Source organism: Diadema antillarum, unplaced genomic scaffold, assembly GCF_040938485.1.
Source record: "Diadema antillarum isolate AM-2024a unplaced genomic scaffold, OU_Dant_1.0 seq00001377_RagTag, whole genome shotgun sequence".
Classification (NCBI taxonomy): Eukaryota; Metazoa; Echinodermata; class Echinoidea; order Diadematoida; family Diadematidae; genus Diadema; species Diadema antillarum.
Genome location: NW_027272137.1, coordinates 76,961 through 95,537, shown reverse-complemented (window position 1 = coordinate 95,537; position 18,577 = coordinate 76,961). Strand labels below are relative to the sequence as shown.

General features: G+C 37.9%; 1 protein-coding gene across 1 annotated transcript; it reads left to right on the top strand.

Moving 5' to 3' along the window:
• Positions 1-290: 290 nt before the first annotated feature.
• LOC139708839 (WD repeat-containing protein WRAP73-like) lies at positions 291-15,585 on the top strand. The gene is made up of 13 exons (XM_071620798.1): positions 291-413; positions 1,239-1,334; positions 2,391-2,447; positions 3,098-3,287; positions 4,257-4,360; positions 6,349-6,435; positions 8,400-8,534; positions 9,262-9,339; positions 10,528-10,624; positions 11,308-11,433; positions 13,294-13,377; positions 14,196-14,303; positions 15,398-15,585. The coding sequence occupies exons 1-13, from the start codon at positions 345-347 to the stop codon at positions 15,583-15,585; spliced, it is 1,419 nt and encodes a 472-aa protein (XP_071476899.1). The 5' UTR covers positions 291-344.
• Positions 15,586-18,577: the final 2,992 nt, after the last annotated feature.

The following is an 18,577-nucleotide window of genomic DNA, read 5'->3' as shown; positions in this document are numbered from 1 at the left end:
CTCTCGGGAGATTTTTATTCAGTGCCCGCTTTAGACAGGTGGCCGCTAAGGCAGGTTTGACTGTACAAGTGTACTTGTATCGGAGATTCGTTGACACCGTGTACGTGCACACTGAACACTGAACACTGAACACTGAACGTCAATGATAAGTGTATGCGATTTCGGTCCGATTGAACACAACCGTTGCATTGCATTGCGAGTCGAGTGTGTGTACGTGTGCGAGTTGTGAATTTGCTCAGACACACAGTCCAAGAGCGGTCCAGAGCGGAGAACGAATCAGTGTATTTTCTGTTCTTTCAGTGTCCGATTCTTTAATTCACAGGAAGTTCACAAATGGCAAGATCATGAATTTTTCAGAATTATTCAAACAGAGTGGACATCTGTCGAAGTTTTCTCCTGATGGCCAATGTTTGGTAAGTCAAACCAGAAATGATAATTTGTAGTCCCACATGCTGATTATTGTGTTGCTTCGCCAGCGTGCATGTGATGGATCGGAATTCAACGGTTGGGGTTCACTGGCTGCTACCAGCCCGAACTGTACCATGGACCGCCCCGGGGTTAGGTTGGGATGTGCTTAATTAATTATGATTCTGGTAAAGATATTGTAACGTAACAGAGACTGTGAATATTTGTTAGGAGTCAGGCCATTGTTACCCCCAATACAATCATCATGTGCATTAAGTTTCATTCAGCACGCAACAAATGACAACCTGAAGTTAGATGATCTGTACGTTTCGTACTGGTCTGGGGAGTAGAGGCGCTCTCACAGGGTCACAATGCCTTTTTTTCACCACTTGCGAGTAGCTGTCCAAGGTGGTAAATTCACATGACTCATGCACAAGTGACATGTATGCTGTGTAAGGTACTAGACCTAGTCTAGTGATGTAAATGGAGTAAATTGTGTGCTATTAATTACCATCCCATTTGTTGCATGATTGCCTAGATAGGGTCTAATTCTCAGTAACTCCCTGCCATCATCATGTCTGCCAAATGCTCTGTTTATTAGTTCTATTCCAACTCTCAAACTAAACTAAAGGCATATTTATTTAATCAATACTTTGGTCATTTTTCTTAATTTCTTTATTGTTGTTGTAGTCAGTTGTATTGTATTACATATGTATTTACTAATTGTATTGTTATTATAGAAATTTTTGTAAAGCGCATAGAGACTTCAGTGTAACATGCGCTATTTAAGCAGAATGTATTATTATTATTATTATTTTACCACTGACTTACAGGCAAATTGTGTGCAATATCGACTCATTGTTCGAGATGTCCACACTCTCCAAATTTTGCAACTGTACACGTGCCTGGATGCTGTTCAGTACATTGAGGTAAATATCTGAATTCATTATCTAGCCATCTGCATAGCTTCATCACTGCATACACCCTGGTCATTTTTATTGGCAAGAAACTAATCGCTTATCACTTCATGTGACATAAAACGTGTAAAAGTGGAAATTTTCGTGGTGTTGAAATTTTCGCGCAGCCAGAATCCAGCGCGAAAATAAATGTACGCGAATATTTTTGCAGAATGAAAACATGTGAAACTCTTCTTACCCTGCCGAGAGCAAAAAAAAAAAGAAGAAAAATTAGTTACGCGAAAATATCCACCTAGGTCCTTTACAGTACATTGTACATGGAAAGAAATTGCTTGCTAATGCTATAATCAAAATTAGTTTGAAGGCCCGACAGATTGTGAGTAAAATAATTTGGCTAATGAGTATCTATTGACTTGTTTTGTCATATTACTATCAGCTGCAGCTTTTGATTCATCCGAACAGCTCATTAGAATGAATTCAGACATTTTTCATAGGTTTACTTTTAAAAGTGTGTGCGTGTGTGAGAGTGTTTGGCTCAACAGTGCAGGATAATTAAGGCTTCCTGACTAATATTTAGATGCCACGTTAAGCTGAGATGAGTCTACAACACATCGCTGTCAGTCGTTGTACTATTGTTTTTGTAGATATACAATAGATACTATGTACAGTTTCATAAGTGTAAGTCTTTTTAATGGCAAACACAATGATTGTTTGATTGTCTAAAGCTACTTAGAGTAGATAAAGGTCATGAATTTCTGGACTGGTGCAGTCAGTGGGGCAAAGAATTTAGATAGTGCTGGTGATTCACATCTCCATTTTGTATGATTTTTGTTGTTTGAAGGTTTGCATGGTGAAGTAAATGAGAGAGAAAGATTTGCGGTGACACCATGTATGATTTTGTGTTATTTTGTTTCGTGTGTAAGGTTTATATGTAGAATTGTAGATAATTTCTTGGGCCCCAGTGAAGGTCTGAGTTTTCAAATAGTTGTCTTTAAAAATAAGAATTGCTCAGAACTGACACTGCAATGATTCATCTTTTCTCTTCCATCTGCTTTTCTGTCTTCTCAGTGGTCGTCAGATTCAAAGTTCATCTTGTGTGGGATGTACAAGAGAGGAATAGTGCAGGTAAAAATTTCTTTCAACTTTTTCGGTTTCGGTTTTATTAAAAAACACCAAATAAAAGTCCGAAGACTAACCATATTTGGTTTACATCACACTTTACAGCTTTAAAACTTTACAGGGAGACATTAAAAAAAAAAAAAAAAAAAAAAAATTGACAAAGATGTTAAGATGCAGTCAGGTTCTGAAGTAATAGGTGAAATAAAATCCTGCGCACCAACTGGTAAATGTTTCAGAAAGAAAGAGTCCTGCTTTAACTCTTTGTGTTTTCTAGATACCTCATTTCAAATCTAATCTATGGGCAGTTACAAAGACATAGTACTTTCAGAATAACTGATTTTAGCTTTTTATACCTGGGATTGGGGTGACAGCTCCCATAGCACAAGGAATTGTATACTTACATACTTAGAGTTTTGATAGTCTTGTTCCCCCCCCCCTCCTGTTGTTAAGCCTCTGCGATGAAGTGTTACCAGATACATTATTGATCATTTAAAATCTCCAGTGTGATGTTTTTATGACAGATGATAAATTGTTACTTTATACATGTATGTCTCCAACTATAATTAACAAAAAGCTCACATATCTTGATTACTAACTCACAATGTGTTTGCAAAGCCAGCGTTACAATCTTTCAATGTTGGCTTGGACTTGTATAGGTGTGGTCTTTAGAGCAGCCGGAGTGGACGTGTAAGATTGACGAGGGCTCAGCAGGTCTTGTCTCCGTCCGATGGAGCGCTGATGGCCGTCACATCCTCACTACAGCAGAGTTCAACCTCAGGATCACTGTTTGGTCTCTTGTGAACCGATCAGTGTCCTATATCAAATACCCCAAGGAAGCAAAGCAAGGTAGTTGGAGACCACCTGGTGTGTCATTCATTCCCCGCCCCACCCCATATTTTTTACAATTGGAGTTTTCTTGAATAGTATAATAACATTTATGAATGATGGTAAGAGCTAGTCATTAACAATGTAAGTACGGGTAGTCAATGTGGAATGCTTATAGGAATTGTAGAGGCAAATGATGATAACATACAACTCCACCCAAAAACAAGATAAATAGGAACATCAGACCAATGTTTTGATGCTACCTGATGAAGTTACACACACTATGATTTGTCATCAGCAAGCATCATGATTACATGATATCGATGTGCAATCAAGAACATTGTACTCCTTCACAGTGGTAATAATAACGTACTGGAAATAGTGTTTATGCGGGATGTGAAATCTCTAATACGAAAACTAGTGAAAACCATGTCAGTTTTTATGACATTTTTAGTCTGCAACACCTCCTTTACAACGTTAGAATCTTGCTCCCTCCATGCAACACTTTTCTTGGTTAAATTAGCATCATTCACCCTCAACCATGCACAACATATCACCTCAAGTACTTGAGCAAAATTATTGACATGAAATCTATCTTCAAACATCAAGTAAGAGGACTTGAAGGTACTGTTTACCATTTGGAGCAGTGATTTTAAAAAACTTTCGAGATATCATATTTGATGCATATTTGTAGGTTGTATCACAAAACATCCTACCATATAAAAATTTTGCAATAAAGCCTAAAATATAAGGAGATGTCACTTTTCTCATTAAACCATAACTGTAGATGGTTTAGTCAAGAAACATTTTTATTATAACTATTGTTCACATTTTGTGTATTCAACAATGCTTAACATCAATTATACGGATTCAAATTTTTACAGTGGTTGTATACATTTTAGAACTATTTTAAAGTACTAATGATGGGATTTTATTTCATTTGCAAATGGTAAATTATGCCTTTAATGTCTGCTCAATTACATCTTGTAGGTATGCACTTCAGCAAAGACGGCAAATACTTGGCCCTAGCAGAAAGACGAGACTGTAAGGACTTCATCAGTGTCTTTGCTTGTAACACTTGGCAGCTTGTGAAGGTGAGTACATCTGTAAATTTTGAAATAGAGATGAACCGCAAAGATTTTCTATTACTTTGTTCCATGGTCATTATGAATTGTATAATGAATTACATTGTACTAGTACCCCGTACTATTATTCGCACAAAAACTTTATATTCATGTATCACATGCAAACATGTCAGATGTTTTTTTCTGTTTGTTTGTGTTACAAGTGCTTGTATGTAATATATTTGTGGTGTGTGTGTGTGTGTATGTTTTGGGGGTTTTTTTAATTTGCTATGCATCCTAGACTTTCATGAGGGCTTCTGTCCAACAGAACTGTAGAATTTTCTCTCTGGTTGCTGCCTTAACAGAAGCAACTTTGCAACTTTGTGATAACTCTCCAAATTAATTTCCTGTCCTGTCTTAAAAGGGACTGTACAGTTCTGGTTGATGTGAGGATTTAGCTTTTAACGTTTTGCGAGATATTCAGAAACCACTCTGTGAGATGTCAAAGAGCATACAATTCTAAGGGGTATCAAAAGTTCATTTGATGAAAATCGGTTTTAAAATGGCTGAGATATCCAAAAACAAGGTGAAACAAAGAGATCCTAATAAAAGTTGTGGCCTGTCGCCTTTTATTATTATCACTTTTTTGGATATCTCAGCCATTTGAAAATAAATTTTCATCAAATAAAAATGAATCCTTCTTCAAATTACATGCTCTTTCATATTTTATAAGAGGTTTCTCATTATCTCACTTAGGAATGTTATAAACCTGAATCCTCACCTCAACCAGTACTGTACAGTCCCTTTAAGTCAACAAACAAATGTATCTCACATTTTTCCATTCCAAGATGATATTGATCCAAATGAACATCATTCAACATCCTTCCGAGGATATGTGAGACATTGTCAATATAGTTGCTTTAAAATGCTGATTTAAATGAAAATGCCTGCAGATGCAGATGTTTTTGGAACTAGTCATACTAAAATGATTATTCCTTGTCTTTTCTTTTGTAAATAATAACATTATATATGTGACACTGCAGCTCAAAACAAACAAAAAGTCGCCATACATGAATTTTTAGTTAAGACCATATTCTGAAAGAACAGATTTTCAGCTTTAAAATGATGTATAACTCAAATCAAATGGACTCTCCTAACCTATCTAAATATTGGAAAGAAAGCACAAACTCAGGAAAAGTGTGAACTGAGAAAAGAGGCTCTGAAGTACAGTGTCTATTCCAGCGCTTAAATACCAAACCGTGCTGGCTGTGCGATGAATGGGACAAAAAACTAGATTACTAGATTAAACTGAAATTAAGCATGCCTCATTAACACATTCTGTCCATAATTAATGCCAACTTTCAAAGCAGTAGCGTTATCCTTTCAAAAGTTATTAGAGTTGAAAGTGAAGAGTGTGGACAAGGTTTATCAGCAATGAAAAAGGGATTCTAAAGACACACCTAATCACACTATTCTACCAAAAATGTTCGAGATAAACTGCTAAAAAAACACACTTTCCTGCCCGTTTTATGATACCAAATTTTAGCATAATGTAAAAGAAGACCCGCTCTTTCAGAAAATATGAAAAAGTCAAGTTCGGCTAGGTTTACCCATTTCACTTCAGGGTTCGAAATTGGCGATGGTCCGCTTGCCATTGGCCACCCAAAAATCATGTCGGACTAGCTAAAAATCATAAAATTCTGAAGTTACTAGTCCGTCTGGCTAGCCAAAATATTGCTTCAGTGTCAAAATTGATTCTAAGTAGTCCGTTTGGCTAGTTAAAAAAAAAAGTTAAGTGCAACTCCTGCACTTATTTTCAGTCCTCACGCAAAATCAGTGTGTGCGACTTTATGTTCGTTTTGAGGTGCACGGTCACATATATTATGTAATATCTTTGTCTCTCACATCTTTCTTTGCTTATTTGATGCTCTCGTTTTCAATCCTTCTCCGTCCTTGCCTGTCTCACTGTCTGTCCATCGTTCGTCACCATCATCATCCCACCCTTCTTTATATTCCAGCATTTTGAGACAGACACGCGAGACTTGGCTGGTCTTGAGTGGTCTCCAGATGGCAGAGTACTGTGTGTCTGGGACTCACTCTTAGAGGTAGGCAGAACTCACTCTTAGAGGTAGGCAGAATTTACTCTTAGAGGTAGGCAGATCTCATTCTTAGAGGTAGGCAGATCCCACTCTAAGAGGTAGGCAGACCTCATTCTTAGAGGTAGGCAGATCTCACTCTTAGAGATAGGCAGATCTCACTCTTAGAGGTACACTGTAGGCAGATCCAACTCTTAGAGGTAGGCTGACCTCATTCTTAGAGGTAGGCAGAATTCACTCTTACAGGTAGGCAGAATTCACTCTTAGAGGTGGACAGATCTCACTCTCAGAGGTAGGCAGAACTCACTCTTAGAGGTAGGCAGAATTCACTCTTAGAGGTAGGCAGAACTCACTCTTAGAGGTAGGCAGAATTTACTCTTAGAGGTGGACAGATCTCACTCTCAGAGGTAGGCAGAACTCATTCTTAGAGGTAGGCAGAACAGTCTTAGAGGTAGGCAGATCTCACTCTTAGAGGTAGGCAGATCTCACTCTTTAATAGGTAGACAGAACTCACTCTTAGAGGTAGGCAGAACTCACTCTTAGAGGTAGGCAGAACAGTCTTAGAGGTAGGCAGATCTCACTCTTAGAGGTAGGCAGAACTCACTCTTAGAGGTAGGCAGAACTCACTCTTAGAGGTAGGCAGAATTTACTCTTAGAGGTAGGCAGAATTCCCTCTTAGAGGTAGGCAGAACTCACTCTTAGAGGTAGGCAGAATTTACTCTTAGAGGTGGACAGATCCAACTCTCAGAGGTAGGCAGATCTCAGTCTTAGAGGTAGGCAGATTTCACTCTTAAAGGTAGGCAGATCCAACTCTTAGAGGTAGGCAGACCTCATTCTTAGAGGTAGGCAGAATTCACTCTTAGAGGTAGGCAGATCTCACTCTTAGAGGTAGGCAGAACTCACTCTTAGAGGTAGGCAGAACTCACTCTTAGAGGTAGGCAGATCTCACTCTTAGAGGTAGGCAGAACTCACTCTTAGAGGTAGGCAGAACTCAGTCTTAGAGGTAGGCAAAACTCACTCTTAGAGGTAGGCAGGACTCACTCTTAGAGGTAGGCAGAACTCAGTCTTAGAGGTAGGCAGATCTCACTCTTAGAGGTAGGCAGAACTCACTCTTAGAGGTAGGCAGATCTCATTCTTAAAGGTAGGCAGATCTCAGTCTTAGAGGTAGGCAGATCTCAGTCTTAGAGATAGGCAAAACTCACTCTTAGATGTAGGCAGAACTCATTCTCACAGGTAGGCAGATCTCACTCTTACCAGTAGGCAGAACTCACTCTTAGAGGTAGGCAAAACTCACTCTTAGAGGTAGGCAGATCTCACTCTTAGAGGTAGGCAGATCTCAGTCTTAGAGATAGGCAGAACCTATAGAAATCTCCTCGGTAGAGATGCTGGCGTACAATTTTCTTAGCACACTCTTTTCCTGCATACAAAGACAGTGAAAAAATCACCACCAGAATACATCTTTATTTTCTCCAATATCACAGAAAGAGTAAAACAAGATGGTGAAATATTCCAACTCTCAGCTTTTATTCATTAGGTTTTATTCACTTCGCTCTCCAATATACAAACATATATGACAAATTGTGCAAAATAAATGCACCCATTATCTTTTGTCAATATAAAGTATTTGATGATACAACCAATATGGTAGTAAATAATTACCTTGCTCCATCAAAAGTCGTCCATTTCTTCATGCGGGTACCCAATAAATAGTCCTGACTGTACTCTAAATTATTATTCAATCTACTTTTTTGTCTTGCATTGCAAGTTCCCATGCTATTTTTTTACTATTTTGAAATACATTCATTGTAGCACAATTTGATTGCAAATGCTGCATGAAGCATTTTATCTCATTTTCCTTAATGCTTCATTTTGACGAAAGGTAGCTTTCAGTTTTTCTTCCTGTTACATCATTGATGTCCCTCTTTTTGTGATATATGTAACAGCTTGTCTGTCTTTGTTCATCATCCAAACAGTATAATCTCCTTCTATATTCTGTGGATGGACGTTGTATGGCAACATTCAGAGCGTATGAGTATGCCCTGGGCATCAAGTCTGTTTGCTGGTCCCCAAGCAGCCAGTTCCTGGCCATTGGAAGCTATGACCAGAAGGTAAGAAGTTTAGGGAGCTTTGAAAATCTGTCCAACCACTTATAACAGTTCTCAAGTATAGGTTTGGGGAGAAAAAAAAAAAAAAAATATATATATATATAATAAATCATATCTTTTGAATTTGCTATTAACTGTGAAGACAGCAGGTTGTTCAACCCAATGATGTTATAATGAATGAGGAATCAAAAAATGAAATTGATGAATTAATTCATTTTGTATGATTATTGTGATTATGAACGACCTCCTGTAGGAAAATGTCTGAATTAGATGAGTGTGTGTGTCTATGATAAGACAACTATTCCAGTGTCAGCGTAGATTTTACAGTGTGTAACACTTTTCACTGTCAAGGAAAGCTTCCATTGACTCTTAAACTAATTGATTATATTCATTGTGATGTCATCAGCAATACAGTCAGTGGTTGCGTGTTTGTGGTCCATTCATGCTGTAGGGTCCATGAGCTATCAGGGTATTGTTCACATCAAAACTCAAGTATTCATTAAATCTGCATGGCCAGAGTCTTGTACAAGAGTGAGAAAGATAACAGGGGCCTGACATATTTCATTCATGTTGGTCAGTTTCAAAGAATATACCAAAGCTTCATCTTTGGACTGAATTCAGATGGACTGTACTAGATATCCAACACTAGATGAGGTTTTACTTTGTTGATATTTGATATATGGGTATGGGAGAGTAATCTTTGAGTTGCTATTTGTCTTCTTTTCTCAAGGTACGAGTGTTGAACCATATCACGTGGAAGACGGTGGTAGAACACAACCACCCAACCAGCCTAGACAGCCCATCTGTGGTGAGACAGTCAGCAGGTTTCTTTTCATGTTTAGAAGTCACACACAGCAGTAGTTAGTTCAGAGTGTTTAATAGGAAAGCAACAAACTTTGTGTTGCATAGATTCTTTACATAACTCTTTTTCTGGCCAATCCAAGTGAAGCATATTGCTGTATTTTGGAAATGATTTTCATGTAGATTTGGCAAGCACATTATTTTGAAAGTAAAATTTTACATTTTTGAAAAAAAAATGAAATATTTAAAAAGGTGAATAGACTACTTATGTTGTGTCTTTTAATGTAAGCCTTTCCACCTCGTGAATGATAAAAAGAAATCAAATGAATTATGAGTAAAAACTGGTGTGGAATAATGGTGACTGATTGGTAGGAATGTCTGCTGTGGACATGGAATGTCACTAATCAAACCTTCACATGGCCAGCGGATGTTTGTATTATGTGTTTAAGCCATAACACATAATAAATGTATCTCTTCACACAAATACACCCAAACTCCTCGTGCTTTTGTGAAATATTTTGTGGTAATTTGAGATTGTGAGATCAGTTGAGCAGTAAGTGAGGAAGACAACATTAACTCTTTATGTGCCATGGTGGAAACCCCCTATGTACCACATTATTCTGAGACACCGACGCAGTTATGCTTTTAAGAAAACATTTTGTCTTTCAAATTTAGAACACTTTTATACATTTTAGTTAGAACCTGGATGTATAGTGAGCAAAGTTGTACAGAAAATGCCAAGCCTTGCTTTTTCGTAAATTGTATGACAAATCTATGATTTTTCTTTCGTTTAAATGACCAGTAGCTACAATACTGTCAATGCATGACTTTTGTATACAAAACAGTGACAGAAACTTAACAAGCAAATCAGGTAGGGAACACTGCTTGCTCGTCAATCATTACATAAGATGGAAAGGTATATGTGAGGGGAACGAAATCGCGGCAAACGCTTTCATTGTACTGTGGCATTTGGCGATTTATTGATCGGATTGGGTGGGTCCGTGCGTTTGAGCAGAATATGCGAAGTTGGCACGCCGTCGACTGAGGCGGATGTGTGAACGTGGCACATAGAGGGTTAATCCCAGCTCTCGTGACAATGTTTAAAATCGTATTTCAGTGTTATGAATGTGTGATTTTTGATAGAGTGTGTACTTAATTATTCAGATGTAAACCATTTATTCCATGTGTCCTGCAGGTGGTGTACAAGGAGGTTGAACAGCGCCCCCAAGCTTTTGATGCAGGTGCTCAAAAATGGCCGCCAGATTCCAGTATCTTCAGTGTGCAAAGCAAATGTAAGTTTGACGTCAAAACACGTAAAGATATTTCTCTTAGGACTGATTTTAAACATGTAGCTAATTGTGTATCACCATAATTAGATCTTACAATAAAAGAGGTGTGTGATGGTGTGGTTTACACACTTTGCTCTACATGAGAAGGTCCTGAATTCAAACCTTTTTGCCAGTGCACCTGTGCGGGTGTCCCAGCACTTAACACATTATTCCACAAAGGTCCCCTAAACCTTGCTTGGGGGGGGGGGGGGGGGGGGGGGAGTGAATGAATTACTGAGCATTTCATGTTTGACACATATTTTGCATCCAGTCCAAATGTGACAATGAAGGACAAACCTTTTTTAGCAATGCAAAAATTGACTTATGCTGGTTTTTTGGTCTGTATTATTACTTCTTCTTTTTTTAAAGCATTTCAAAGCATGACTTCTCAATTTAGGTTTGTATTTCAAGGATTCATTCATTTGAGAAAGCAACTAAGGTGAAATGACCAATTCAAATGCTTTATAAAATGATAATTATTATCTTCAAGAGAGTCTTGCCTTACACATTTTTCGAGTGACAAAAAATATTTTCTCTTCTTTAACATGCAAAGTAGAGTGTGCATGTATAACATCATCCAAATATTATTGTATTCTCTGAATTTGACTCCCAATTTCTGCATTTTTTGTTTAATTTCCATGGTTTAGATGAAGTTCACCAAGGTCCAATGCAAGTCCCCAGCGTTAAGCCTGATCCGGATAAAGCTAATCCCAAGATCGGGATCAGTCTGTTGTCATTCAGCCCAGACAATCGGTACATGGTCTCCAAGAATGGTGAGTGAGTGAACGAGTCTTACACAGCAGCGCATGATGGTTTGAGAAGACTTAGAGCAGTTGCTGGAGAGGATGACATGTGTTAATGAGGGTAGGAGTATTATACATTGTACTTTTATGAGGAAACATTTATGCCCTGGTAGTACCATCCTCTCCAGCAATTATATAATGACCTGCTTGGGACCACTGAGATTTCCTCGTTTTTATGGGTATCTTGTTATTTCAGGGATAAAAGCAAAGAATTAGTGACCTGCTTCAACAAAAGGATCCGAAAGTCGGGGGAGGTCGATTTTTTGAAAATGACATGACATTATTCCCTTACTCTTCCTCTTTTATTTCGTATATAACACGAGTCATAAAAGTACTCGGTTGCGGAGATATCAATGATTTTACGAGAACATGTCGAGTGGTCTAGGAAATCAGCGTTTTGAGAAAACCACCTTCAAAGTTTTCTTTCCGACACATTCATGATGAAGGGGAGGTAAGACAGTTTTCATGTCTTGACAAAAGAAGGCATGCTCCTAGCAACCTCCTCAATGTTCATTCAAGCTTAGCGCCAGCGGTCTATGCATGACCAATCAGTAACCAGGATGCCACGCACTGACCAATAAGATCCCTCCCTCGTTGCTAGGGGCGAAGTCTATCTGCAGCGCTAAATCCAAATCTTCGGACATGTTTTTGTTCCGTTGAAAGTCGGAAAATTATGGCTCAGGAAAACGCTAATTTTTTGTCTTTCCTTTCATCATTTAGCCTCAAAATTTCAGCACATGAAAGACAAAACATTAGACTACAAAATTATGTCAAAAACAGAAATTCAATAGTTTTAACCGATTTTGATGATCTTACTTCAAACTTGATTTTCTCAGCTCAGCCGTCAGCGACTTTTGAATCCTTTTGTTGTGGCGGGTCACATATCAAAGGAATGGGACCTGCAAAATTTCCTTGTTATATCAGGTATCTCGCTATGTCTGACCCCATTATAACAAAGTTTGACTGTACTACAAAGAGTGTAGGCTGTATGGTCCGCACAAATTTATTGCTTGATCAAACCTCACATTTGAATGTTGAGCATGGTACAGGCAGGTTATGAAAGGTATTAATGAAACATGGACAGTAACTGAATTACTTGGGAGCTGTTAACCAATGTAGGAAGCAGAGCTCTCCATTCAATGGCAGTGTGCACAACTCCAGTCTGGGGTGTGATATGTGATTGTAAGCAAATAATTAACCTTGGTGAAGGTGATGGGATAAACTATCACTTCCAAGTGCGTTACACTCGGACTATTACTTGACCTAGGTCAAAGATAGTCCACAGTGTAACACACTTTTATTTCGCGCGTACTCAAAACTATAAGTGATCACGCATTAGGACTGTGTGGAGTGAAGAGATCAGCGAAACAAAAGGGACCATCACTGTAGAGTGTAACAAACTTTTCTTCTCAGGTGATGTGATGGGCAAAACTACACTTTATCATGTGATCAGCTCTTGACCAATCCTACAGCAAGATTCTTAGTATGTGGAATATAATATACGTTATTGTGTCTTTGCTGCTATTGTTTGTGTATCACTGCGTGCATCACACATCACATGCACACCCAAAAACTCATTTGGGTGCCTACTGCAGGTGTGCTAGAAGTCTGTGGCATCACGTTTTACTTGATATGAGCAATTTGGGTGAATGATGTGAGACATAGCCACCAAACCCCATGTAAGTACAGCTTTCATTGTGTGATTCCCAAAGCAGCTGTTCATGCACACCATAATGCCCAGCTAAGGTACCATCTGGTAGAAAGAGTGACTATTAGCTGTAAAGTTCTTTGCTTGCATCTTTGTTTTTGTCTTTTGTTTTTGTTTGACAGACAACATGCCTAATGCTCTTTGGATCTGGGATGTCCAGAAACTTGCCCAATCAGCCATGCTCCTACAAGTTGGAAACATCAAAGGTAAGTGTACTTTTGTTGTATTTGTACTCACCAAAGGGACTGTTCCATCAGGCCTGAGAAAAGTGTTTTGTGGTGTACCAAGTATGCCAAAGTTAGGCTGCACAATCAGTAAAAAAAAAAAAAGAGAGAGAGAAATGTTTAAGGATGCAGAAGAGCAAGCTCCATAAGACTGTGTATATCATTGTGCTCTGGGTCTACCCCCACTCATTGCCAAAATAATTCCTTAGAAGGATTGCCCTCCTAACACTGTGGTGTAGTGGTTAAGGTCTTGGGCTCTCAAAAAGAAGATTCTGGGTTCACTATGGGTACATAATATCTGTATCAATACCATCTCAATACTCATAACTGGTAGGCTTACTCCACTCCCTGTTTCATGTTGAAATGGAAGAAGGACTGGACCACTTGTGATGGTGGTAATGATTGTTAAGTTAACACATAATTTAGTCAAATCCTGTATATTCTAGGCAATCAATCAATTAAATCCAGTCCAGTCTAATTTCATGGGCCTCAATGCGACCCAACCAAATCCAGTTCAATCTAAACCAGTCCGATCTAGTCATACCTAATCCAGTGCAATTCAAAACAAATGAGACCAATCCAAACTTATCCAATCCAATCCCATCCAATTTAATTCAATCCAATCCAAACCAACTCAAGCCAAACCCATCCTATCCAATCTTATCCAATCCCCTCTAAAAAAAAAAGATCAAAAGATCAGCTCAAAATTCTGTCCTGATCAATTCTTCTTAAATCAATCCAGCTAATCTAGTCTAATCCAGTACATATAATATAAAATCCAATCCAATATTTGTTATCAGTGGCCAAGTGGGATCCCTGCAGAGCTCGTCTGGCGGTGTGCACCGGTAACAACAAGTTGTACCTCTGGTCTCCTGACGGCTGTCTGTCGGTTGAGGTACCAGCTGAAGGTAAAAGGGAGATATCAAACAAAAACTTTAAATGTCTTCATTGTGTCTTATGTTGCACTCATGCACCTTACATTTCATGAATGTTTTGCTCATCTTTGGCCTTTTTGAGTTATTATCCAGTGTATAATTCATCAGTTGAGAATGAGAAGGGTGTTAGGGTGTCTCAAATACTATGGCTTTAGTGGGAACTTAATGCCCTTTTCATTCTCAACGGATGAATTATTGTTACATAGATCCTGTGTTCACACTAGGTCCCACATCATGGCGGGAGTTTCCCCTCCAAAACCATAGTGTCGACACTCACTGGGACTTATTCCCCTGTTCCTGTGAAGCAGGTTGGGTCTCGGGAGGAGATTTAGAGGGAGAATTTACAGTGTTTTCATTTTTGGATGAGATATTTACTGTCAGTTTCCCTTTTGACCCAAGTATTCAAATGGGTAATTGGTAATGCTGAGGTAATGAGTAACAACTGGACTCTCTGCAAGAGTAAGGGTAAATGATAGATAGGAAACCCTGCAAAAAGCACACAAACAAATGAACCATTAAATAGTTTAATGAGTGCCATTATTTTTTTTCACTTGTTATTTTGCTCATTTTTTCATTGGTTATTAATAGTAGTAATGGTATAGTTATCTTAATAATTATTATTGTGTTGTTATTATCATTATTATTGTTATCATCATCATTACTATTAACATTAATTGTATTACTTTCATTGTTATTATCACTGTTGTCTCTATCATCACAAGATATCTCTTGGAGATCAATATCATGTCAACTTCCATCCCAGAACTTCATTGTTGATATTAGTAGTAGTAGAAGTAGTAGTAGTAGTAGTAGTAGTATCATTATCATCATCATCATTATTACTACTACTACCATTATTATGATTATTATGATTATTGTTATTATTATTTTTCCGACACGTTTGTTAAATTATGGATCAGCCATTGCGATCTTACAAATTTCATTTGATGAGAGAGACAAATTGGACTCACACCTCATTATCATTGTTATCATCATTTTTTTTTTCATCATTGCTACTAATCACTACTGACTGTTTACATATCATTTGATGTTTTGAATGACCACAGCATCTTTCCAAGTGACCTCGCTGTCCTGGCATCCCAAGGGGAAGGCTATCCTACTGTCCGGCAAGGATCACATGTGTGTCTGCTATCTGGCTGAGGAGGAGGAGGAGGAAGAGGTTGGGGAGGCAGCTGGGGAGGGGGAGGAGGAGGAGAAGACCCCCACTGAAGAGTACAGTGAACTTCCGTTATAGCAGATTCCATGTTTGAGAGTTCATTGAACTCCAGTGATAATGAACTTTATGATACAGAGTTCATTGAACTCCCCTGATAATGATCTCTATGGTTTGGAGCTCAATGAACTGCCCAGATAGTGAACTTGAATGATACAGAGTTCAATGAGTGCCACTGAATAGCTGCCTTGATACAAAATGAGTTTATGTCACATCAAACCCCTTTTGACATTGATGTCTGAAGCTGTAAGGTTAACAATGGGAAATGACTCATGCAAAGGTCTTTCAAAGTCAGTGTCCCGATGGTGAGATTGTGCTATGGTAAATTCCTTTTGTAAACTGCAGTTTTTAGCTTTAGTGGGGTGGCTTAGTGACAAATATACTGATAATCGTGACACGCCGGACAAAAGTGTCATTTTTTCCTCAGACATTGGTATATATATGAGGATCAAAATTAGGGGGTGCTCCAAGAAATCCGCTAACAGAAAAAATGAGAAAATGCCCTTAATTTGTACATAACAATAATGTCTGAATTCAAAGACTATACACAGGGCATTCGCCAGGTTTCTGTACAATGCAATGCAATGTACATGGTTGCTAGTCTTAAAATTCAGACCCATAATACGACATATTATGTGCATGTTTACAGTAATACACCATTTTTACTGGTTTTCCTATGGTAACAGGTGGTTAGTCTGTGTTGCAGACCTGAGGGAGGTGTGTTGGAATAGTCCAGTTTTCTTAAGCACCTTTTCATTGAATAATTTCATATAATTTCTTGTAAAGGATTTTTTTAGTACTGTCTACCTCCTGTAGAGAAATGGCAAAGAGTGACATGTGACTCTGGCTCAGATACTTTAAATCTTGGGCAATGACTGAGCCAGGTGTAGGACTATGTCACAGTTCATTTTTTCTCCCAGAACTACTAGTTTACCAGTAGAAGAGCTGCATATTCCATTGAGAACTTAAGGTTTTGGGTATTGCCCTACATATTTCCTAACAAATTTAACCCGTTTCCTCCAAGATTGTGTGAATTCCATAGGTTTAGCGCAGGGATTACCTGGTTCCCGTAAGCAATTTTTATAGTCCGCACCTCCCCTCTTTATATGTTTCTTATTTCTTATGGGGGTTATTCAAATGTTTAAAAAAGTTAAAAGTCTGCTTTCATAGATAAAGTTGAATTTAGACAATTTGAATATTTTTAAAGATATATTGATATTTGTAATTTCACTCATAAAGACTTAAAGCGGTTTGAATATTTTTGGTCTGATAGCTATGTATAGACATGTTATTAAAAAGTAAAAGCAATGTTTGATTGGTTCACATTATCCAAAGAGGGTGGGATGTAGTTGGCTGGTGAACAAAGTCTATGGGGAAGTTTAAAAAGTTGATAGAAATAAAACAAAATCGGCATAGAGCAGAATCTAAATCACAATATGATATGACAAAATTCCCGACCCCAAAGGCGGTTGATTCTATGATGCTTTATGTCAAAATACATTCCACCCAAAAATACATGTGATTGATAGGAGGAAAAAGTATAGCACATTAAAAACAATATAGTTCAACTAACCCCATTAGTCCAGCAGCATAATGAAATGATTGTTAAGTTTTATCGCCTTGTCAATTGAAGATGATGTTACATAATGACAATTATCAAAGTCAGGTAGATCTACTAGTATATCAAGAAACCAAAAAGAAGGGGTGGGGTGGGGAGAGAAGAATGAAGTAAGTTATTAGTATCTGTAGTTTTGGTTTTCAGTATATTCATTTTAATTTCCTTAATTTCCGTTAGGTCATCATGGATTGGAGCATTTGTGTACTAGTAATCTGCCAGGAACAAACACAAGAAAAACTTAAAGGTCCTATATATACACTTTTGGGAGAGTGACTTGAAAAAAATGTTCAGGATATCACATTTTATGCATAATATGTGTAGGTCTGGGGGCATTTCATGAAGCATTTTGTCCGACAAGTTGTCGGACAAATTTGCTCTCTGCCAATCAGATGCAAGGATTTCTGTAGTTTGTAACAGTTTGTCAGAAAAATATCTGACCAAACTGCTTCATGAAATGCCCCCCTGTTGTATCACAAGACATCCTACCATATACAGTTTTTGCAATCAAAGCAAACATATAAAGAGATATCAGTATTTTTCTCATTAAAGCATAAATGCGGACGGTTTAGTCTGGAAACATGTTATCATAGAAATATTGTTCACATTTTGTGTTATTAACAATACTTAACATTGATTATACAGATTCATTTTTTTTTTACAGAGGTTCTTTCTATCCGTAACTCACACTTAAGAATAATTTTCAAGCACTAATTTTGGGTTTTTGCCTTTAATTATCCACAAAAAGGAGGACTCAATGCATAAAAGGTGTATGCTTTATTTTTGGAAAATGTTGAGGAGATCAGGAAAATAATATATATTGATGTAGATTTTGGACCTGAAGGAGCAGTTGAAGCATTTTTAAGAAACAATGCCTTGTGGCATCGTTCTTATCATCAAAAATTAATAATGACAAACTCAAATGAAAATTGGAGGGGGGAAGAAAAGATGAACATAATGACATGAGACAGCTTGGTAAAGATTAAACGCTAAAATAGACAATGCAGCCTCTTTTCTCAGTTCATACTTATCCAGAGTGTGTGCTTTCTTTCCAGTACCGGTATTATTATTTAGATAGGTTAGGGGAATCCCTTTGAATTGTGTGATACATCATTTTAAAGCTTACAGTCTGCTCTTTCAGAATCTGTCCTTAAAGGACAAGTCCACCTTCATGCGCACGTGGATTCAGTGAATACAACAATATTAGTAGGACACATCACAGAAAGCTTGGAAAAAATCGTACAATCCGTTCAAAAGTTATGATTTTTTAAGGTATCTGCACAGTCGCGGCTGGATGAAAAGACTACCACAGTGTATGATGTCACATGCGCACATTCTAAGGAAAATGAAATGAGAATTTCACAAAACCATACTTTTTGAATAAAGTTCACATAGTTT